Source organism: Esox lucius, chromosome 15, assembly GCF_011004845.1.
Source record: "Esox lucius isolate fEsoLuc1 chromosome 15, fEsoLuc1.pri, whole genome shotgun sequence".
Taxonomy (NCBI): Eukaryota; Metazoa; Chordata; class Actinopteri; order Esociformes; family Esocidae; genus Esox; species Esox lucius.
The window spans coordinates 17,418,930-17,442,686 of record NC_047583.1 but is presented as its reverse complement, the minus strand read 5'-3'; the positions used below and the strand labels follow the sequence as shown (position 1 = coordinate 17,442,686).

The following is a 23,757-nucleotide window of genomic DNA, read 5'->3' as shown; positions in this document are numbered from 1 at the left end:
AGTGTAAAGTGCTTAACATTTTTTGACAATTTCTTATTGAAGGTCTAACTGTCCCCCTCTCAACCCTTCCCATATATTCTTTGCTGAAGTTTCCAGAGGAAACAGAAATGGACCTGTTGTCCATCACCATTGATGAGCCACTCCACCCTCATCTTCATCACCATCATCATTTCCCATCCGTTAGTGAGGGGCCCAACTCAGTGTTCAGTGCCCCTGCTACCCCCGCCGTCTTCTCACCTGGCATTCCCTTCCAGCACGACGATATGCGGCGTGACGAGCTCTCCTCCTCTTCCTCTGAGGACTCTGACAAGGAGGAAGAGTTTGAACGTGAGAGGCCACCCAGTTTCTTCAGGAGGCCTGTGTGAGTTCTCCCCTTCCCTCTCTACCGTTCTCTTATCTGTGTTTGTTGCTTGAGTTGTTTTCTTGGACATAATAAATCTACTACTAGTTGCAGGAAGAATCCAAGTAAACTGAGTAAAACTACTAAGGGGGTGTTTTGCGAAGAGGTTGCGTATCTCCATCCCTCAGCTTTTTCGTTCACAACACCAGACAAAAAGGGATACCAGACAAATATGCAATACAGTCCCTGGGGAGACGGAAAGGGAATTTTTTAGTTTTTGTTGTTTGGTTTGTAAAATCTTAACTTAACTCAGATGACTGCCAAGCTTACTTACGATGGTACGGGAGTGAGTGTCGTCACAAAAACACTGGAATGGTTTGGCACGGATCAAGGTTGTTGGGATGAAAAGGGTGTAGATACAATTGGAAATTCAGACATCTGGGAAGGATAAACATGTTTTAATAACAGCAGCTTTGCTGTTTAAGTCTCAAGTTTTTTAATTTTACACAGTATCTACTAAGGTGTTGACATGTGGAAGCAGCTGAAACTGGGAACTTGACTATCTGATAGCCAGCAGAAGGCTATATAATAGTTAATGCTGTACAGTGTACTATATGTGGACTTGATAAGTTTTCAGGACCAAATGGATAGGTAGCTTCAGACACAAATGGTTCAAATTGGGAGCTTGGGGAGCTGGATTAATAGCACTTGCCACACGCAGCATAAAATGAATTAAACAGGTAAGCATGACTTGCCTCCTGGCTACTAAACACAATCCATGTTTGTTTTCTCATCTTAGCCAACCACCACACAGGAAGCCATCTGGTTTCGCTGCCGTTAGCCAGTTGTTCAGTGAGCGCTGGCCCAGCACGCCCACCAACCGCAGCCTCATGAGCTCGGTCACCGAGAGGAACATTGACTTTGAGCTGGATGTGCGCGTGGAGATTGACAGTGGCAAGTGTGTGCTGCACCCCACCACCCAGCAGCCAGATCACGAGGATGTCTCTTCGAGAAGGTACATTACAACCTGAAAATGTTGGCGCTGCACTAGCCATAATAAGATAGAGAGATTTGCCTGCTGCTGCTAGAATGCTGTGTTGTGACTAAAAAACTAAAAACCTTTGGGTGACAGTGTTTCCAGTGTAATTATGTAAGGATACTATGCGGAAAGAAAGTGTCCACTTGTTGGAGAACACTGTTCATAATCGCTGGGTTACCCAAACTAGACAAGTTATAAAGCGCTATACCTGCAGGCCGTAAAGGAATTGTTTCTTTATTTTAAGTAAGCTATGTATACAAGGTTCCTTATCCGCTTGTACTGTAGGAGTTGTGACCGCAGCTCAAGGAGTCTGGACCAGGAGTCTCCTCCTAAGAAGAAAAAGCTACAGCCCACGTATTCCTCCACCACCCACTTACTGGCAGGGAAGAAGGTGCCTTCATCTCTGCAGACAAAATCCAGTGACCTGGAGACCACTGTCTTTTACATTCCAGGAGTAGATGTCAAGGTCAGTTGAAGAACGCACCTTGCTTTATTTTGTCCAGTTCATGTCGTGGCATTTAAGGGACATTTCACCATAGCACAACAACTTGATGTGTTAATTCCTATTAGTAGCAATGATATGTTTGTAGCATATAAATTGCCGGATCTCCTGAACACAGTATAGAATGAGCGAATTTGAATTTTGTTTGTTAATAAAATACCACATTCCAGAATTCATAGCGAATGCAGATACCACCTCCCTAACAAAATGGTGATTGGAGAATATAGTAATCACTTTGTAAAACAATAGATATTGTGGTGTATGTGGTGTTCTGTGCCTATAGGTATGTGGTGTTCTGTGCCTCGCTGTTGTAATTACAAGCACAAACTGAAAAGTGCTCTTGCCTTATTTTTGGTTTGGCGCCGGTAACTACAACAGATCTCTCATTAGGCAAGTTTGCTTTCTTCATGCTTATATAGCATGTAAACAAGCAATAACCATAACACACTTTTACCAGTAGAAATTGTTTCCAATTATAATTTCCTCTTGACACAGGAATTATATACCTTTGCGATAACTTGGCAAAAACATGAACATTAACGCAGGTCTACCAGTAGAATCTAATTTTTCCAATATATCTGTCTGTTCTACATCACAATTTGTTGCTCAAATATCAGCTAAGAAACCATGTTTAAAGACAGAAGGCAATTTACACTAGATTGATAACAACAGATCTCAGTAATGAATTCCCACAGACACAGTTTCAACTCAATTGGCAATATAACAATGGTAACTAGTTGTCCATATTTAAAAGAAGGCTTTATATTTTACAGTAGAATGCCTGCTACAGACCAAAAAATTCAGTTGTTAACATAAATGTCCACTGCCAATGTTAGTTTAGCAAGAAGCAAGGCATAGATGAATGGAATTAACATATTAATTTGTCAGTTTGGTCCTAGGTAAACTGTTTTGGTCAAAAGGTGATAGTAAATATGTTCAGTCCATATGGAACATGTTTTACCAGGCAGTAAAATCTATCCAGCTACCTCTTTCTTTCAAATCAGTAAGCTACTCTGGTTCAAACATGCATGGTTTTATATCACCAAGTAAGATCCTTTCCAAAAACGAATCCCTCAATTCACACTGTGACGTAATAGGGTGGGGGTTTTTGATGTGCAAAAAATGTCTCCCTTTTTCTGGCCAAATATGTATTAAACAAAACACACTGCCCTAGAAATATCTCAGATTTGATACACACCACCTCAGGTCAAGTGCTCCTTTAATAATGAGTTTAAACCATGGCGAATCAATGGGATACATTAAAGTATATATCCCTAATTTACTCCCATATTTTGGAAGTAAGCTGAATTATCAGCACCTCTTTGCATTAAATCCAACACTTCCCTTTGTAGCGCCTTTACTAGCAAGTTTCACCTTTACTGTTGGCTCACCGGCTTACATAAACTGCAAAAAATATATGGATTTTGATCATTTAGAAATTAGTGATTTATATGGCACAGTGATTATATACAGCATTCAGTGCTTGTTTTGTCACTTGAACTGAAATTAATGAAGCTGTGTAGAATTTTAACCATGTAATTAGTGGGGGATTTTGCTTGACCTGTTTGACATTGTTTGTCTGTGGGCTTAAGAGATAATAAGATTTCTAGTGAGAGGAAATATGCTGCTTTTTAATGTGACAAAATAAGTCGGTGCACCTTCTGATGACCAGTAGAAAAAGCATTTTAAGATGCACTTCTGTTTGCACCCAAAATCATTTTGGTGAATAAATGTTGTGATACACTGAGACATGGCTGCCCAACCCTGTTCCTGGAGATCTACTGTCCTGTAGGTTTTCTCTCCAACTCCTATTTAGCACACCTGATTCTAATAATTTGCTGGATGAAAAGCTTAACCGGGTTAGTCACAAATGGAGTTGAAGAGAAAACATACAGGACATTAGATCTCCAGGAACATGGTTGGGCAGCCCTGACTTAGGAGATAAATGTATTATTATACTATCACTACAATAAATATATTATGTACATTTTCTTATATTACAATGCAATATGGCACCTTTAAATAGTTAAAACTGTTACCCTTCATCAGTTTTATTTTTCTGATTCTAGGGTTGGCCACAGTTAATTGAATATGTAGTTATCCGATCTGGCATTAGTATCTGATTACTTAAATAAATAATGTATGATACAAAAGGCTTTGTCAGAATTCAGTTGTCCTTGTGACTTACTACAAGTACCATGAATTGAACTAGAAGTACCGTTTAATTTAGAGAACAAACACACCTTTGAATGTAGTTTATATACAGTGGGGCAAAAAAGTATTTAGTCAGCCACAAATTGTGCAAGTTCTCCCACTTAAAAAGATGAGAGAGGCCTGTAATTTTCATAATAGGTACACTTCAACTATGAGAGACAAAATGAGGATTTTTTTTTTTTTTTTTAAATGAATTCATTGGTAAATTCCTCTGTAAAATAAGTATTTGGTCACCTACAAACAAGCAAGATTTCTGGCTCTCACAGACCTGTAACTTCTTCTTTAAGAGGCACCTCTGTCCTCCATTTGTTACCTGTATTAATGGCACCTGTTTGAACTTGTTATCAGTATAAAAGACACCTGTCCACAACCTCAAACAGTCACACTCCAAAAGTCCATTATGGCCAAGACCAAAGAGCTGTCAAAGGACACCAGAAACAAAATTGTAGACCTGCACCAGGCTGGGAAGACTGAATCTGAAAGACATACAAGACCACTGATAATCTCCCTCGATCCGGGGCTCCACGCAAGATCTCACCCCGTGGGGTCAAAATGATCACAAGAACGGTGAGCAAAAATCCCAGAACCACACGGGTGGACCTAGTGAATGACCTGCAGAGAGCTGGGACCAAAGTAACAAAGGCTACCATCAGTAACACACTACGCCGCCAGGGACTCAAATCCTGCAGTGCCAGACATGCCTCCCTGCTTAAGCCAGTACATGTCCAGGCCCGTCTGAGGTTTGCTAGAGAGCATTTGGATGGTCCAGAAGAGGATTGGGAGAATGTCATATGGTCAGATGAAACCAAAATAGAAAAACTCAACTCGTCGTATTTGGAGGAGAAAGAATACTGAGTTGCATCCAAAGAACACCATATCTACTGTGAAGCATTGGGGTGGAAACATCATGCTTTGGGGCTGTTTTTCTGCAAAGGGACCAGGACGACTGATCCGTGTAAAGGAAAGAATGAATGGGGCCATGTATCATGAGATTTTGAGCGAAAACCTCCTTCCATCAGCAAGGGCATTGAAGATGAAACCTGGCTGGGTCTTTCAGCATGAAAATGATCCCAAACACAACGCCCGGGCAACGAAGGAGTGGCTTCGTAAGAACCATTTCAAGGTCCTGGAGTGGCCTAGCCAATCATCAGATCTCAACCTCATAGAAAATGTTTAGAGGGAGTTGAAAGTCTCAAAACATCCCTGCTCTAGAGGAGATCTGCATGGAGGAATGGGCCAAAATACCAGCAACAGTGTGTGAAAACCTTGTGAAGACTTACAGAAAACGTTTGACCTCTGTCATTGCCAACAAAGGGTATATAACAAAGTATTGAGATTAACTTTTGTTATTGACAAAATACTTATTTTCCACCATAATTTACCAATAAATTCATTAAACATCCTACAATGTCATTTTCTGGATTTGTTTTTCTCATTTTGTCTCTCATAGTTGAAGTGTACATATGATGAAAATTACAGGCCTCACTCATCTTTTTAAGTGGGTGAACTTGCACAATTGGTGGCTGACTAAATACTTTTTTGCCCCACTGTAGTAACTGCATTGAGTTACTGCCATGCAATTAAAATGACAATTACTCAAGCTCACCTAAATCTTTCCACAAAAACTGGCACAGGTTATTGCAATTCTCTCTTTTTGAAAAAATAAAAATGTTGGTTCAGTGCTGGCAAAAATCTGACTTCTGTGGCTGTTAACTAAACTACTAGCTTTTACTTTTACCTCTACCATGTGCATATGTCAAGATTAGATTTTTCAGCAGCAATATATTTGTATTACCACTGACCATCCAGTTATCTGAAAACAGAACAATTATCCTAATACATTTTTTTGTCCAACCTAGTTGCACTACAACTCCAAGACCATGAAGACTGAGTCACCTAATGCCTCGCGAGGATCCTCCCTTCCTCGAACCCTATCCAAAGAGTCAAAGCTGTATGGTATGAAAGATAGCGGCCCTCAAAACCCTTCCAATGCTGCCCAAAGCAAGACTAACTCGCTCCTTCCTCCTACACCCCCACCTATACCATCAGGTACTGAGAGCTCTCATCATTACCTGCATGCCTTTCGCCTTCTGTGCTGTACAATTAATTTAGGGATTGAGGGGTGGAGGTCTGTTTCTCATGTGGAAAACAATGTCCTTACGCTATGAGAAAATCAGTGATATGACCCTTAGCCTGAGAGGGATTTCTGGGTGGTGACATGGGTAGTTGTCCACATTTCCCTCATATTAGCATGGGTGACTTGTTGGCCATACTGTTACACCTTTCCATTCCTCTCTGGTCTGTCCAATTCATGTCCAATTCTGTCAGTGTTTAGGGGCTAGGGTGTTCCTGATAGGGTATTTGCAAAATGGCAAATCAGGGACTGCCTTAATTTTACTAGATGTCAAATTCTAGCTTTGTTACTATCAAACTTGGATCATGTTTACCTTGCAGCAAAAGGCAAGGGCAGTGGTGGGGTGAAGACAGCCAAGCTGTACGCATGGGTGGCCCTCCAGACCCTCCCAGAAGAGATGGTTATTAGTCCTTGTCTCCTGGACTTTTTGGAGAAAGCTTTGGAGACCATTCCTATAACCCCAGTGGAAAGGAACTATAATGGTACGTATGGCCATTCCAATGTAAAAAGTAATGTTTGCCTGTGGGATACAGAAATGGTTAGAATGTTAATGCAAAAGTGAACAACAGCGTACCATTGTGTAAAGCATATCATTGCGTGAAGCATACCAAACCCCTTTTGTGTGTCCATGTGTCAGCTCTGAATTCCCAGGAGGAAGACATAGGACAGTTTGATCCAGTGGAACCCCTTGAAGAGTCCACCACCTCCCTGGTGTCCTCCTCCACCTCGGCTTATTCCTCCTTTCCTGTTGATGTTGTGGTTTATGTCAGAGTTCAGGTAATCAATATCCATCTCACTGCCTTAATGTGGCTCCCATAGCTCGGTTCATTGTACAGTAGCCGTGCTCATGAGAAACTTTCCATTTTAGCCTTCTAAGAAATGTGATGGCTTCTTTTGTCATTCATTAGGGAATAACTGCAAATAAGGATTTTTTCTTTATTTGACCATCTAAGCTACAGCAAATGTTTCACATTGAATTTGGTCAGATGTTATCGTGGGTTGTAGAAATATGTAGTGAGTCTGTGAGAAAAAACAACACCAAAGTTATTACCCCCTAGTTACAATTGTAAAAGCCATTGCCCCCCTGTTTAATTCAACCCAATAATTCATTGTTAAGCAATTAGGCCTGATTTGTATCAGCCTTGCCCAATATATATCTGTAACCCTTGACATTAACTTTAAGTTGTCAGCCACATAATGCAATGATAAAATCAAAAACAGAACTCCTCCAGAAAACAGTTGTTGATGCATATCTGGCTGGATCAGGTTACAAAGCCATTTCTAACACCAAACCAGTCACATCCATATTGTCCAAATTGAGTGAGTTTGGGACAGCAGTGAATCTTCCCAGGCGTTGCCATCTTACCAAAATATCTCAAGAGTAATGTATAAAATCATCCAGAAAGTCACAAAGAACCTTAGAACAAAATCCAGGGATTTGCAAGCCTCTCTTAGCTCTGCTAACATTAGTGTTCATGGTTTTTACCATCAAAAAGATAATGTAATAATACATTGATCGTAAGTGGGACCCAATTAATGTCATGCGAGATCATGAAGATTATTGGTTATAGGGGAGTGGAGAAATATCTAATTAGAATATAATTTAAATTCATAATAATAAAAAAAATCTATTTAATGGCATGGAGTATGGTGTGTAGATAAGTGGGGTAAAAAAAAAAGGAGAAAAGGGCAGACTTGACTTTTCATAGGCTCTGTATAGAGAGCTGTTCATTACTGAGTCATGCACAAAAAATAGCTGTGTGTGAAAGTGTTTCTCCCCAGCGGTGTGAGATGATGATCGTCAACTAACTGTTAAACAGTAGCATTTGGTTGCAGTCATTGCTGCTATTGAGAACTTTTTCACAGGCAGGGCATTGAGGTTGTATTTGTTTTCCATTAATTAAATTAACACATTGTGTAACACGTTCACTTAAATTCAATTTTTTTATTTAAGGTTTTGGTTGAATATTTGAATAATTTCCCATCTCAGCTCTAATGTCCTGCGGTGTGGTTTGGTGGGGCACAGAAGAAAGCCGCACTTGGACTATTTTAATCCCCTAAATTCCTACCAAAATTGTCTAACAGTTCAATATTTTGTGCTATAATTCAGTCAATATCCAATGTATAAATATCCAATATCCATTCTCTATTGTAGAATATATGCAGGTTTTAAATGACTGTTTCCTAATGAAGTTTTCTAATTCTAATCAAATTTGACCCCTATGTCTCTAGCCCTCTCAGATACGCTTCAGCTGCTTGCCCATGTCCAGAGTGGAGTGTATGCTGAAACTGCCGTCTCTAGACCTCGTATTCTCCTCTAATCGTGGTGAACTAGAGATCCCGTCCGGTACACAACCTACGGACGGCCCGCACCCACCTTCCTCCACACCCCAACATATTCTGAAACCACCCCCTGGCAAAGGAGGTATAGAAAATGACATAGGAATAGCAACCAAGAGAAATGTTTCATTTAACAACATACCATCTGTCAGGCATCGATGTGCATGCATTACTGGTTGAAGAAGGCCAGCTGATCTTCCCCATTTGGCATAGCCTACATTTCTGTAGTCATTATTTTCAATCAAAATCAATGGGTTTTGGGTTTATAAAATGTCTGTTTTGGATACAGCTTTTTTTTTTACAGGCATTGACAGGCTGTAGCGAATGCTAACAAAGGCCATTTTTTGTGTGTTTTTTTTCCATTCTAGACATAAATGTTTTGTGTAGGTCAATCAGAAAAACCTAACAAATTGATTAATATTCCATTTTGTAGTGCCTCAAAATATTGAAAGTCTGAGGTGGTTAATGCTTATTCAGTTCAGTGTATGTGAGTGGGTCGGTTTTGTTTTCAAAATCCCTCTGTTCCATAATAATACCTCTTTAATCAAATTTCCAGGCCCCTCTCCATCTCTAGGTAGCCCTCTAGGCCGTACCCGTCACAGCAGCAGCCAATCAGATCTCACTGTCCCTCCAAGCAACTCCTCAGGGCTCAGCTTCACTGCCTGCATGTCAGATTTCTCTCTCTACGTATTCCACCCCTATGGAGCCGGGAAACAAAAGTCTGCCGTAACAGGACTGCCCCCAGGCCCAGGACCGCTAGGTATGGAAGTACAATGGAAGGTTTCTTATCCGTAAAGCCCGATTCAGTGCAAAATAATATTGATACTTTTCGATTATGTCTTAAATTTCAGTGATATAATTTTACATATTCAGTGCTATTTTCACTTCAACCATTTGCTTCTGTTTTGAAGGTAATACATCAGAATGTAGAACAATCTTGCAAAGATAGCCTTGCTGTGTAAAACTGGCACAAACACATTCCACTAATTTGGGTTGTCCCTTCATATGAAAAAAATCATAAATTGACATAGCTGATTTAGGACAGACACTCATTCACTCTGGCTTCAAAAATTTTCATCTATAGTTGTCTTCTTTAGCTTATTTTCTTTTACTGTTTTTTTTCTTTTAATACTTTTTTTCATGGCGTTTCGGTCAACATCATAACTTTTACATTGTGAAGTGCCGTCTTCCATCAGTTTAGTGTTTAGAATTGTAAAAAAAAGTCTTGTCTCACAACTGTTATTTCCTTGAAGGTACAGTGGATGAGGAGCCGTCTTCTGTGACTGGGAGGAAGGATTCCCTCAGCATTAACCTGGAATTTGTCAAGGTCAGCCTGTCCAGAATGAGACGCACTGGAGGACCCACCTTCATCGAGAGCTTTGTACCTGGCAAGGGGGGCAAGATGGATACCACCCTTATCAATATCTCAGGTGACTCATCCGCTCTTGTAACATGAGATAATGTTTAGACATCGAGTCTCCCATAGCTATACCTCCAAATTTTCATGGTTGTCACACGTCCTTTGGCATGTTCTGAATTTTTATTGCAAGAAAACAGCCACCGGTGCCACATTTCAAGAACCATCTCCCATATGCACAAGTTATGCACAAGTCATGTTCATCACTGTTGTCAGGCAAAATGTATAAAAAAAATTTCAAATATACACTAGGTGATTTATACAATAGCAAGGATGGAGGTCATTACCAGTATGCACTGTACATCTAAACTAATATATTTGGTGTTTTCTTTCTTTTCTCAGCTGTGTGTGACATTGGCTCGGCCTCCTTTAAGTATGACATGCGGAGGCTGAGTGAAATACTGGCCTTCCCAAGAGCCTGGTACCGCCGCAGCATTGCCAGACGCCTCTTTCTGGGAGACCAGACCATCAACATGCCAACCGGTAGGCACACACCTCCTTAATAGCCCCTTGCATATTGGCTCGTTGGGTGATTCTAATTACCCAGTATCACTCAGGGAGCAGGAAGCATCATCAGCCAGCGTTTCCATCTAGAAACTCCCTTAGGCGTCTTGGTTGTCTGCAAATCTAACCAAGGTCAGTTAAGTGTGCCCCTTCCACAGGTTGATTCACATGACTTCCTAGTTGGAAGAGCTATTTGGAATTAGCAAAATGGTTAAGTGGAAATGCCTTTTTGCCAGACAGCGTAAGCGGAGACGAAGGGTGAATGTCACTTACTGAGTGAGTGAGTGAGAGAGTGAGTGAGTGACTGACTACCTTGTTAAATAGCGTAGTGGATTGAGATGCGGACCTGCAAACAGTTGAATCTCGTCGCAGTCAAAACAAATTATGCATTAGGATTTGTTCTGGATAGATAAAAACTTAGCTGGCTACAACCTTCAGTAGGTACATTATAGTAAGCCTAAAATCAAACTGTTTACGGTTATATTTCTACTATTTCTGGTGGATTTTCGATGTACGCATCCATGCTTGCTTTTTGGAGTAATATAGACTAGATCAAAATTCCTTGGGCAGTGAAAGAGTATGGGTTTCCATAACTCTCTCGTTTTTTCATTGGACGAAAGTCAGTTGTCGTCACCTATATTGATAGTTATTGTATCAATGTCTTTCAGGAATGAAAGAAAAATAACGTTTTTGTGCCATGAAATGAAATAGCTTTGGCAGTGTATAGTTCATCTTCAGTCTCGCTAGCAACTGCTCAATTCTTATGACTATTCCAGTGAGTTAGTAGATACTAGTAAGCCTATTACTGGCTAATAAGCTGATAAAACATCCAGTGGCAAAAGTCATACATTTTATAAATTCTATTTGTGGTGGAGGTAAACTTAATAATAAACATTAGTGTTTAACATAATGCTCAATGGCATCTAGCGAAATATTCAAACTTGGCACTATGGCGTAGTGGTTAAGGACATAGCCTTTCATGTGGGAGACCCGTGTTTGAGTTCAGTGAGGGCTACAACAGTTATCACTTTTAATTGCAGGCCGGCTGTTCTAGGCTTGCCTGGTTCCTTTTCTGGTTAGTAAAGTGTGCCAAAATGTAAATTACATCTGGGTAAAAAGAGGCCCCAACCCTGCTCCCGGGGGGTCCTGCCCTGTATTTTTTCTGACCAGCCCTAATCTAGCTTTTATAATTAGCTGTATGAAATCTCAATCATGTTAGTCACAACTAGCGTGACAACCTAGAGGATACGTACACTTGATCAAATAGAGTTAGGCAGCCCTGCAATGAGCAAGAAGATTTTTGTGGTTGCTTTTCACTTTCTGTCTCCAACTCTATTCATATCAGCCCCTGTTAAACAACATACATTTTTCCCCTGACTTGTGTTCACCTGCTCCTCTCCTCCAGCCTCGGGTCCTGCCACCCCAGACTCGGTAGAGAACATGGCCCAGCACCTGTCACCGGAATCCATCCGTAAAGCCTACTGGAGGACCTGGGACGGTACCACTGGGCAGCACATCCCCCAGTCCTCCAGCGTGTTCACTGACCATTCCACAGGGAACAACATGTCCCCTGGGGGCCTGGGTACACACCTCAAGTCTCCAGCCCCCGGTCGCACCAGGAGCGTCTCTGATTCGTCCGCCCCCCGAAGAGGTACACCTTAAACATTTGTCCTAAACAGCATTGAGAAACAACAATGCAAATATACCTTGGGTGTCTTGCAGTGTTTTTTTTAGCTCAGTTTAGAGAATGGCACAAACAATGCCAGGGTTATGGGTTTGATTCCTACGGGAGGCCATAACACATTGGAATTAAAGTGTATGTGCTCCATAATGTCTGTGTTGTTCTAGGATCGGGTGGGAAGCATAATCTGTCCACACTCAGCATACAATTATTTCAGAGGAATTAATCAACTGGGTGCCCTTCCACACAAACATCATAATTAACTTCCCAGAGTTCCATCTTGTTAAAGCAATTGTTTAGAATTTTTGCCATATGCAAATGATGAATGAAAAGTCTTGGAAAGATTTGTGTGTCTAGAGGATTGCTAAATCAGTATTTAGACAATATAAACTTAGGCCAAATATGATTTTACAAACAAAACCAGAGAAAAAGTGCTTTCTGCTCACAGATTTTGATAGGTGCCTACTTTGGGTGTATTTAATGTTCTTGAAATTATGGGCAACCAAAGGAGTCAAGATCTCAGTGCTAATGAGCAAACAAATACATTAAGATGTCTAATTGGCAACACTGGCTTGGACCTAGTTTAATAGTGTGTCAAAAAGTTATAGTTATTTCTATGGGTATTCAATATATTACTTGGATTAGTGACATGCCCATTAGCTAATGTTAATGCCCCTGTGATACATAGTGACATGCTATTTTGTTTTACCACAGCAACAGTGTTCTATTGAAGTGCTTGCTGGTGTTTCTGGTGTCCATTTTCCTGGCAACATTTATCTTCCTTTCAAGACTTATTTTTAGTAGCAGTTTTTCAAATTATGAAAAATGCCTTGATATTATGAACTATAAAAATCTAATGGGAAATCCAAAATGTTAATATGAATTATTCTACATTTATTTTGAAAGGTGGCATTATGGTCCAAATATTTCAATACAATGTAGGATCTATGTAGAATCCTGCCTTTAACGTTAACAAGACTGAATACAAACAATAACACAACTTGTCTTACTTTATCAAAACAAGACCTGAATAGTTTTAGCTATTTAAGGGTATTTTATGTTTGGGGGTGGCTGTACTGTGATTGTTTAAATGGGGAATATCTCAGGCACTCGTGACAATTTTTGTAGAAAAAAATATTAGCTTAAAATATTAACTGCAGAAGTGCTCTGGTCATTTATGCTTGTGTTTATGATAGTGGTGCTGTAACGCTAAAGGTGCCATATGTATCTTACATATGGCACCTTTTAATTATTTACAAATATAGTCATATGAACTTTTATTTTAAAACACTGACACTCAAAATGTATTGTTAAAGGGATATTGGTTTTATGTTGGGACATTTATTTAAGAGTATAAGGGGGAAAAAATTATGTTGCTTGCATATGTATCACCCACCCATTAATATTTGTTAGACCCTCCTTTCACTGCAATAACAGCATTATGTCTTTCAGTAAGCATATTTTACATTTGCACAGTGTCAGAAGTCATTTTGGCAGATTTGCTTCATTTTGGTCTGTTGATGCTTGTGGACCAGCTGTAGGGAGCATGCCATTACATCATATCTTTCCCTTCCTGCAGATTCTGTGACTAAGACATCAACGCCTTCGTTCAGTAAAAACGGCAAGGCAGCTGGCCCGCAAGGGACCCCGTGGGAAACACTGGTTGTCTTTGCCATTAACCTAAAGCAGCTCAACGTCCAGATGAACATGAGCAACGTCATGGGCAACAACACGTGGGTCTCTCTATTTACCTCCTACTAACACACTATACTCTGTATTCCCAGATACCAAATCTGTCTGGTCCTCCAGAATATATCTTAATGTCGCTACTTGATTAATTAAAAACAGAGCATAATCCTGCATCTGCCAAAAGCATTACCAAAAGCATTACTCTCCCCAAAATGTACAGTCACATCCAATATAATTTGTGCCCCGGATGAAGATAAGATTTATGACGTGAACAGCGCAGGTAATGAGCTATATTTTATGCTCAAATATATGGGAAGCCTTTATGTGCTCTGAAAAAAATATCAGTAGCTCAGAAAACAATATTAATTATATCTGCATTAATATTCTGCTTTTCTCATTCAAAATGAACTGTCTTCTGGTCTCTTCATGGATTCCCATTTCAATTGGATATAAAAATGATTTAATATGCAAGAATCTGTTGTTGTTTTTTGATCAACTGTATCAAGGGCGCCAATAATTTTGGTGGTCACTATATATCTGTTGAAATAATCATTGCTTCCTAGAAAGTAGATGTTGGTTAAGGGAGTGAGTGGAACTGACAGTTTGCTTTTGTTCTTGTTGAACCATAGTTGGACCACCAGTGGGCTGAAGAGTCAGGGACGTCTGTCAGTAGGTAGTAACAGAGACAGAGAAATCAGCATGTCCGTTGGCCTGGGTTGCTCTAAACTGGACTCCAAAGGTGGCGTGGTGGGGGGCAATATAGATGTCAACACCCTGGAGATGGTCTGTAAGTATAGGGATGGGAACCATGTACAACCCTGTTTACAAAAAAGTTAGGACGCTGTGTAATGGAAATGGAAATGAAAACAGAATGCAATGATGTGCAAATCATTTATCCCTATATACAGTAGAACATTGTACAAAGACAACATATCAAATGTTGTAACTGAGAAAGGTTATTATTTCTTGAAAGATTTATATTGCCCCCTTTGAATTTGATGCCAGCAACACATTTCAAAAAAGCTGGGACATGGGCAGAAAAAGACTGGAAAATGTTGTGTAACCAACAGGGTTTCTTTTAGCATCTCACAACAGATTAGATTAATTAACAGGTCAGTAACATGCCTGGGTATAAAAAGACCATTAGTGAATGAGTCATTCAGAAGTAAAGATGGGGAGAGTTTCACCACTCAGAAAGACTGCGCAGGCAAATAGTGCAACAATTTAAGTTTGTTTCTCAGCGTAAAATTGCAGAGAGTTTTGGGATCTCATCATCTAAGGTACGTAATATTAAAAGATTCAGAGAATCCAGAGAAATCTCTGTACGCAAGGTACCAATATTTGATGACCCTCAGGTGGCACTGCATTAAAAATAGACACGATTCTGTAGTGGATATCACTACAGAGGCTCAGGAACACTAATGAAAACCATTGTCTGTTAACAGAGTAGGTCGCTGCATCCACAAATGCAAGTGAAAGCTCTACCATGCAAAGAATAAACCATATATAAAAAAGATCCAGAAACACTGCCAACTTCTCTGGGCCTGAACTCATTTAAGATGGACAGAGGTGAAATGGAAAACTGTCCTGTGGTCTGACAAATCAAAATCATGGACTGCGAATCATGGATGCCGTATTCTCCGAGCTAAAGAGGAAAGGTACTATCCGGCTTGTTATCAGCGCACAGTTCAAAAGCCAGCATCCAAGATGGTATGGAGGTACATTAATGCACATGGTATGGGTGCTTTGAACGTCACTGAAGACACCATTAATGATGAACAATATAGGTTTTGGAGCAACATATGCTGCCATCCAGACGACATGAAGGCCTTTCTTATTTCAGCAAGACAATGCCAAACCATATTCTGCTCGTATCACAACAGCATGGCTCCGTAGTAAAAAGGTCTGGGTGCTAAACTGGCCTACCTGCAGTCCAGACCTGTCAGCCACTGATAACATTTGTCACATTATGAAACAAAAAATACGACAAAGGAGACCCACGAACTGTTGAGCAGCTGAAATCCTGTATCAAGCAAAAACAATTCACTTTCAAAACTACAGCAATTGGTCTCCTCAATTCCCAAACGCTTCCAGAGTTTTGTTAAACGGAGAGGTGACGCAGAACAGTGTTAACCATGCCCCTGTCCCAACTTTGTTGACACATTTCATGTGTCTTTGTACTATTTTCAATTAAATATAGGGATAACTGATTTGCACATCATTGCATACTGTTTTTATTTGTATTTTACAAAACGTCCTAACTTTTTTGAAAACTGGATTTTATAATGACACTGTCATTTACTGCTTAGTTTAGTTTTTGTGCGATACCAAATACATTGTGACAGATGTCAAAGATTGAACTGCTACTTTATTTCTTGCCATTAAATGATAAAAACATCAATTTAAATATTCCAGGCAATTTGTGTAGAATTTTCTCTGACATTTCTCTGCCACTGCCTAAACATCTTGCTTAATTGTTAAAGCGCATATCTCAGAACACCCGAACCAACAACCTAGCCATAAGATCCAGATCACCATGGGCTCAACAGAGGCCCGTGTGGACTACATGGGCTCTAGCATCCTCATGGGCATCTTCAGCAATGCAGACCTGCAACTCCAAGATGAGTGGAAGGTCAACCTGTGCACAGTGGAGACCAGCCTATCAGAAAAAAGGTAGATTGCATACCTAGCTTGTCATATAAAATGTAAAGCTGAAACCTGTATGGAAGGCACAGTTCACATATTAAATACTATATTATACTTTTGCTCCTTGTAAAAAATGCCAGCATAGAGCCCTGATTGAGCATGCATTTCACTTGCTGAAGTCGAGACTAAAGACAAAACTGAAGTACAGACCTACCAGAGCATTACCTGCACCCCATGATGTCTGTTAGGGATGCAATGGTACACAATGTCATCCAACCGTTGAGTACGCCCTCTACAGTTCAATATGCACACGTGAACCACAGAGTTACGCAATGCCAGTCATTTCCAAAACATGCTTATTGCACTGCAGTCTACTTACATGTTGTAGATTCAAATCCACAGAACCAGACACGTAGCTTGTGAACAGGTAAGGCAGGCAACTGCTTGGGGGGGCTCCTAAGGGCTGACCAACTTTACTCCACAGCAATGTCTCAAAATGTGGTAATTGTAGTGACTGCAAACCCCTCCCCCTTAAACAACCAATGAACGATTTGCAATGACATGCCAGTAGTACACCTCCCTAAAGGCACCCCATGAAGAGAGGGGAAACTAAAAACATTCTCTCATCTAACTTTTGTGAATATAACTCTAACAATATTGTAGTTAGCTTGTATCATTATTAATCTTGTAGTGGGGCTATTTTAAGTATTGCGTATATACTCCTTAATTCCATAATGATACATGTCAAAATAGTTTGCCAGCTATAGGCCTACACAATATCAAGTGAGGCACAATGGAACATGTTATGTTTAGTTTACATTGTCAATATAGCCTACCATTGTTTATTAACATTTATGGATACCCGTGAAATTTCTGAAATGTAATTAACCAGTACGAAATACGTACTGCACATGTGTTATCCTTCAAGTAGTTTAATTTACATGGATGGAAATATCATGGGAACAGAAGATTAAAAAAAATGTGGATACTGTAGTTGACATGTTCGGGTACACCCACTTTTCCAGTCACCACACCGCTAATTTTACCTGTGCATATACACTCACCTAAAGGATTTTTAGGAACACCTGTTCAATTTCTAATGCAATTATCTAATCATCCAATCACATGGCAGTTGCTTCAATGCATTTAGGGGTGTGGTCCTGGTCAAGACAATCTCCTGAACTCCAAACTGAATGTCAGAATGGGAAAGAAAGGTGATTTAAGCAATTTTGAGCGTGGCATGGTTGTTGGTGCCAGACGGGCCGGTCTGAGTATTTCACAATCTGCTCAGTTACTGGGATTTTCACACACAACCATTTCTAGGGTTTACAAAGAATGGTGTGAAAAGGGAAAAACATCCAGTATGCGGCAGTCCTGTGGGCAAAAATGCCTTGTTGATGCTAGAGGTCAGATGCGAATGGGCCGACTGATTCAAGCTGATAGAAAAGCAACTTTGACTGAAATAACCACTCGTTACAACCGAGGTATGCAGCAAAGCATTTGTGAAGCCACCACACGCACAAGCTTGAGGCGGATGGGCTACAACAGCAGAAGACCCCAACGTGTACCCATCCTCTGATGGCTACTTCCAGCAGGATAGTGCACCATGTCACAAAGCTCGAATCATTTCAAATTGGTTTCTTGAACATGACAATGAGTTCACTGTACTGAAATGGCCCCCACAGTCATCAGATCTCAACCCAATAGAGCATCTTTGGGATGTGGTGGAATGGGAGTTTCATGCCCTGGATGTGCATCCCACAAATCTCCATCAACTGCAAGATGCTATCCTATCAATATGGGCCAACATTTCTAAAGAATGCTTTCAGCACCTTCTTGAATCAATGCCGTGTAGAATTAAGGCAGTTCTGAAGGCGAAAGGGGGTCAAACACAGTATTAGTATGGTGTTCCTAATAATCCTTTAGGTGAGTGTATATTGGGAATGCGGGGTGTTGCACTTTCAGATGTGTTTTGACTATGATCTCTAAGGGATCGCCCAGCCACCTTGCGGAGAAAGCTCATTTCGGCCGCCTGTATCCGGGATCTTGTCCTTTCGGTCATGACCCAAAGCTCATGACCATAGGTGAGAGTAGGAACGTAGATTGACCGGTAAATCGAGAGCTTCGCCTTGCGGCTCAGCTCTTTCTTCACCACGACAGACCGATACATCGACTGCATTACTGCAGAAGCTGCACCGATCCGTCTGTCAATCTCCCGTTCCATCCTTCCCTCACTCGTGAACAAGACCCCTGGATTCTTAAACTCCTCCACTTGAGGCAGGCACTCTCCACCAACCTGAAGTGGGCAAGCCACCCTTTTCCGACTGAGGACCATGGCCTCGGATTTGGAGGTACTGATTTTCATCCCCACCGCTTCACACTCTGCTGCAAACCGTCCCAGTGCATGCTGAAGGTCCTGGTTTGAAGGGGCCAACACGACAACATCATCCGCAAAGACTGTTTTGATGTTTGTAGTATTTTTCCATCAACTTATGGTTGGAAACGCTGTGTGTGCCAGTGGAAACGTTGCCTGTCCTGCTTGAGTCTACAGAACGTAATATTTAAAGTGCCTCCAAATGTCTGCCCTATTTTTCTACTAGTAATTTGTATCAGGGGAATAGCTTAATGAACCCAGTCAATCCATCGCCGCCAGATTAGAGAAAGATCTGAGGTGATTCTGCCATTAAAATTTAGTTGTTTAACAATGTTAATCAAGGTTAACACTGGTTCAATATGATGGTGAGGGTAAGGAGGCCGTAAACAATGTACAGTCTGCAAGCATTGCTTTTCCACTGTTGGCTACTTGAGTGGAAACACTTCTTACATGATGATGTCATTCATACTGAAACTGTTCCATTTACCGTGACCCACAAACCGTGATACGTACAAACCGTGGGGTCCGCTGTACCATTGCATTCCCTAATGTCTATGGGGTGTAGAAGTCGCATCGCATCGCATCATCTTCCGCTTAATCCGGGGCCGGGTCGCGGGGGCAGCAGTCTAAGCAGGGATGCCCAGACTTCCCTCTCCCCAGACACTTCCTCCAGCTCTTCCGGGGGGACACCGAGGCGTTCCCAGGCCAGCCGGGAGACATAGTCCCTCCAGCGTGTCCTAGGTCTTCCCCGGGGTCTCTTCCCGGTGGGACGGGACCGGAACACCTTCTCAGGGCGGATCTCATCCACCCCCGGTGCCTTGCCACCGAGGAGTTTCTTAACCACCTCGGTGACTTCAGCCCGGGTGATGGACGAGTCCACATCTGAGCCCTCATCCTCTGCTTCCTCAATGGAAGACGTGACGGCGGGATTGAGGAGATCCTCGAAGTAATCCTTCCACCGCCCGACGACATCCTCAGTTGAGGTCAACAGCTGCCCACCTCTACTGTAAACAGCGTTGGTAGGGCACTGTTTCCCTCTCCTGAGGCGCCGGATGGTTTGCCAGAATCTCTTCGAGGCCAGCCGATAGTCCTTCTCCATGGCCTCACCGAACTCCTCCCAGGCCCGAGTTTTTGCCTCCACAACCACCCGGGCTGCAGCCCGCTTGGCCTGTCGGTACCCGTCAGCTGCGTCAGGAGTCCCACAAGCCAACCAGGCCTGATAGGACTCCTTCTTCAGCTTGACGGCATCCCTTACTTCCGGTGTCCACCACCGGGTTCGGGGATTGCCGCCTCGACAGGCACCGGAGACCTTACGGCCACAGCTCCGAGCGGCCGCTTCGACAATGGCGGTGGAGAACATGGTCCACTCGGACTCAATATCTCCAACCTCCCTCGGGATCCAGTCGAAGCTCTGCCGGAGGTGGGAGTTAAAGATCTCTCTGACAGGAGACTCGGCCAGACGTTCCCAGCAGACCCTTACTGTACGCTTGGGCCTGCCGAGTCTGTCCAGCTTTCTCCCCCGCCATCGGATCCAACTCACCACCAGGTGGTGATCAGTTGACAGCTCCGCCCCTCTCTTCTCCCGAGTGTCCAAGACATACGGCCGCAGGTCAGATGAGACGACAACAAAGTCGATCATCGACCTGCGGCCTAGGGTGTCCTGGTGCCACGTGCACTGATGGACACCCTTATGCTTGAACATGGTGTTCGTTATGGACAAACTGTGACTAGCACAGAAGTCCAATAACTGAACACCACTCGGGTTCAGATCAGGGGGGCCGTTCCTCCCAATCACGCCCCTCCAGGTGTCACTGTCGTTGCCCACGTGGGCGTTGAAGTCCCCCAGTAGAACAATAGAGTCCCCAGTCGGAGCACTTTCCAGCACCCCTCCCAGAGACTCCAAGAAGGTCGGGTACTCTGCACTGCCGTTCGGGCCGTAGGCACAAACAACAGTGAGAGACCTATCCCCGACCCGTAGGCGCAGGGAAACGACCCTCTCGTTCACCGGGGTAAACTCCAACACATGGCGGCAGAGCTGGGGAGCTATAAGCAAACCCACACCAGCCCGCCGCCTCTCACCATGGGCAACTCCAGAGTGGTGAAGAGTCCATCCTCTCTCAAGGAGTGTGGTTCCAGAGCCCAAGCCGTGCGTAGAGGTGATCCCGACTACCTCTAATCGGAACCTCTCAACCTCACGCACTAGCTCAGGCTCCTTCCCCGCCAGCGAGGTGACATTCCACGTCCCTAGAGCTAGTTTCCGTGTCCAGAGATCGGGTTGTCTAGGCCCCTGCCTTCGACTGCCGCCCGATCCTCTTCGCACCGGCCCCTTATGGTCCCTCCTGTGGGTGGTGAGCCCACGGGAGGGCGGCCCCACGTCGCCCGTTCGGGCTGAGCCCGGCCGGGCCCCATGGGGGAAGGCCCGGCCACCAGGCGCTCGCATACGAGCCCCAACCCCGGGCCTGGCTCCAGGGTGGGGCCCCGGCTGCGCCATACCGGGCGACGTCACGGTACTCAATATTTTTTTCATCATTAAGGGGGGTTTGAACCGCTCTTAGTCTGACCCGTCGCCTAAGACCTGTTTGCCTTGGGAGACCCTACCAGGGGCATATAGCCCCAGACAACATAGCTCCTAGGGTCACTCGGGTACTCAAACCCCTCCACCACGTTAAGGTGGCAGTTCAAGGAGAGGGGGTGTAGAAGTAAAGCATCAAAAAAGAACTAAATATGTCTTTAAGATTGTTTATTTGTCCAATTACTTAAATTCCACTAAACTGGGGGGCGGTGTAGAAAGAGCTCTATTTCCTACACGTTTTTTGGATGCAAATGTAAAAGCTTGCAAATGTGTAAGCTGACAGTCTGCAGTTTTTAATTTAAAATCAAATGTGATGGAGTGAAAACAACAACATTTTGTGTACTTTAATAACTGAACACATTTCAGAGGCAAATGAATGCAGAAATACAGAAAGTTCTTGTGTACACATTTTTCTCTTATTTCCCTGTTTCCTCTTCTCTTTCCCACTCTATCTTCTTTCTTTCTTTCACATCACTTTTATTCATCCCTCTTTCTAGTGAAATCTTTGTCCATGGGGACTTGCAGTGGGATATCTTCCAGGTAATCATCTCACGCTCGACTACACCTGACCTGATTAAGATTGGGATGAAGCTGCAGGAGTTTTTCACCCAGCAATTTGACACCAGCAAACGAGCATTGTCCACATGGGGTCCAGTCCCTTACCTTCCCCCTAAGGCACCTGTCATCAACCTGGAGAAAGGCGCTGCAGAGCTATGTAAGTATCCATTATTACTGGGTTCTTCAAGTAAATTGACCAATTCTGATCTGAATGATCTTTTCACTGTGTCCTCCCCTTTCCTATTTCTTATTATTCTTCTCCCTTTATCATTGGGCCTTCCTACTCCATTGCTCTCTTTCTTTCCTAGACCTGGATGCAGCCCACCATCGTCATTGGCCTGGGGTTCTGAAGGTGATTGCTGGATGCCACATCTCCCTCTTCCAGATGCCTCTCCCAGAGGATGCTGTGCAACTGGGTGGCTCCATGAGTCTTCATGGCAACCACATGACTCTGGCCTGCTTCCATGGACCCAACTTTCGCTCAAAGTCCTGGGCCTTATTCCACTTGGAGGAGCCCAATATAGCCTTTTGGACCGAGGCTCAGAAGATATTGGAGGACGGTAATGCTTTCAAGACACAGGGTGGGCTGGTGAGCACAAACAGTTTGCCAAAAATTAACCTCAACGTATTTTCTATTGTATCAGGCTCCACTGATGACTCCACCTATATCGTGCAGACGTTGGATTTCCATCTGGGTCACAACACCATGGTAACCAAACCCTGTGGGGCGCTAGAAAGCCCAATGGCCACTATCACCAAAATCACCCGGCGCCGGCATGAAAACCCCCCTCATGGAGTTGCCACAGTCAAGGAGTGGTTCAACTATGTGACTGCAATGAGGAATGAGGGTAAGGGCTAATACATACTACAAGGTCTACTGTTTACCTTGACCCAATGTATTTCTTTTGCTTGCCTCATTTGAGTTTACCTGTTTCCCAGAGCTGAACCTCTTGCGGAACGTGGATGCCAACAACCCAGAGAGTGGGGCCGCTGCCAAGAGTTCCAGCCTACTTAGCAGCTTCCGTGGCTCGTCCAGCTACAACCATGAGACAGAGACCATCTTTGCCCTACCCAGGATGCAGCTGGATTTTAAGTCTATCCATGTCCAGGATCCTGATGAACCCTCCTTGACTGGTAGGCTCAGTTGTTATTTTGAAAGTAGTATTAACAGACTACTGTAGGAAGTGTTATATTATTTGGGTACAAGTTGTTGTTGAAGTCCATTCTTATGGAGTATTAGTTAGTATTAACACTTGAAAGCCTAATACATGTATTTAAACTATCTGAGGGATTTGCTGTACTGTAACTCCCCCAATCAACTGATCTGAACATCATTGTACCTTTATGGGAGGGTTGGAGTTAGTAGATTTCCACCTCCGTCTCTCAAAGAACTGGAGGCTATGTTCTTGAAGAATAATGCAAATGTTTGTGGAAAAGCATGTTAACAACACCTGAGTTTTCCCCTACTGTTTCAGACTCCAACAGTAAACCTAAGGTGGAGTGCAGTGTGGTGACTGAGTTCACCGACCACATATGTGTCACCATGGATGCTGAGCTCATCATGTTTCTGCATGACCTTGTCTCTGCCTACCTAAAGGAAAAAGAGAAGGGTAAGAGCAACTAAAATGTCAACAACAGCAGCACACTATAAGTCACAAATAGCTGTACATTATATTAGATGAATAACCCAAATTAAAATTAAAAACTTTGTATGGAAAAAATAATGCAATGTAGGTACAGCTGAAAT

General features: G+C 42.7%; 1 protein-coding gene across 11 annotated transcripts in view; it reads left to right on the top strand.

Moving 5' to 3' along the window:
• The window catches only part of kiaa1109 (KIAA1109 ortholog), a 78,526-nt gene that overhangs the window by 51,535 nt on the left and 3,234 nt on the right, over positions 1 to 23,757 (top strand). For 8 of the 11 annotated variants that reach the window (XM_034297553.1, XM_034297554.1, XM_029125648.2 and 5 more), the window contains 19 exons: positions 90 to 361; positions 1,140 to 1,355; positions 1,665 to 1,845; positions 5,955 to 6,144; positions 6,550 to 6,711; positions 6,867 to 7,006; positions 8,462 to 8,654; positions 9,126 to 9,329; positions 9,823 to 9,999; positions 10,329 to 10,469; positions 11,896 to 12,141; positions 13,751 to 13,904; positions 14,490 to 14,647; positions 16,344 to 16,533; positions 21,950 to 22,167; positions 22,319 to 22,570; positions 22,655 to 22,858; positions 22,950 to 23,144; positions 23,486 to 23,620. In XM_034297553.1, coding sequence (XP_034153444.1) covers positions 90 to 361; positions 1,140 to 1,355; positions 1,665 to 1,845; positions 5,955 to 6,144; positions 6,550 to 6,711; positions 6,867 to 7,006; positions 8,462 to 8,654; positions 9,126 to 9,329; positions 9,823 to 9,999; positions 10,329 to 10,469; positions 11,896 to 12,141; positions 13,751 to 13,904; positions 14,490 to 14,647; positions 16,344 to 16,533; positions 21,950 to 22,167; positions 22,319 to 22,570; positions 22,655 to 22,858; positions 22,950 to 23,144; positions 23,486 to 23,620 — 3,628 coding nt within the window. The remainder of the gene's footprint in view (positions 1 to 89; positions 362 to 1,139; positions 1,356 to 1,664; positions 1,846 to 5,954; positions 6,145 to 6,549; positions 6,712 to 6,866; positions 7,007 to 8,461; positions 8,655 to 9,125; positions 9,330 to 9,822; positions 10,000 to 10,328; positions 10,470 to 11,895; positions 12,142 to 13,750; positions 13,905 to 14,489; positions 14,648 to 16,343; positions 16,534 to 21,949; positions 22,168 to 22,318; positions 22,571 to 22,654; positions 22,859 to 22,949; positions 23,145 to 23,485; positions 23,621 to 23,757) is intronic. The other 3 variants (XM_034297559.1, XM_034297557.1, XM_034297552.1) reach the window with 3 other exon arrangements.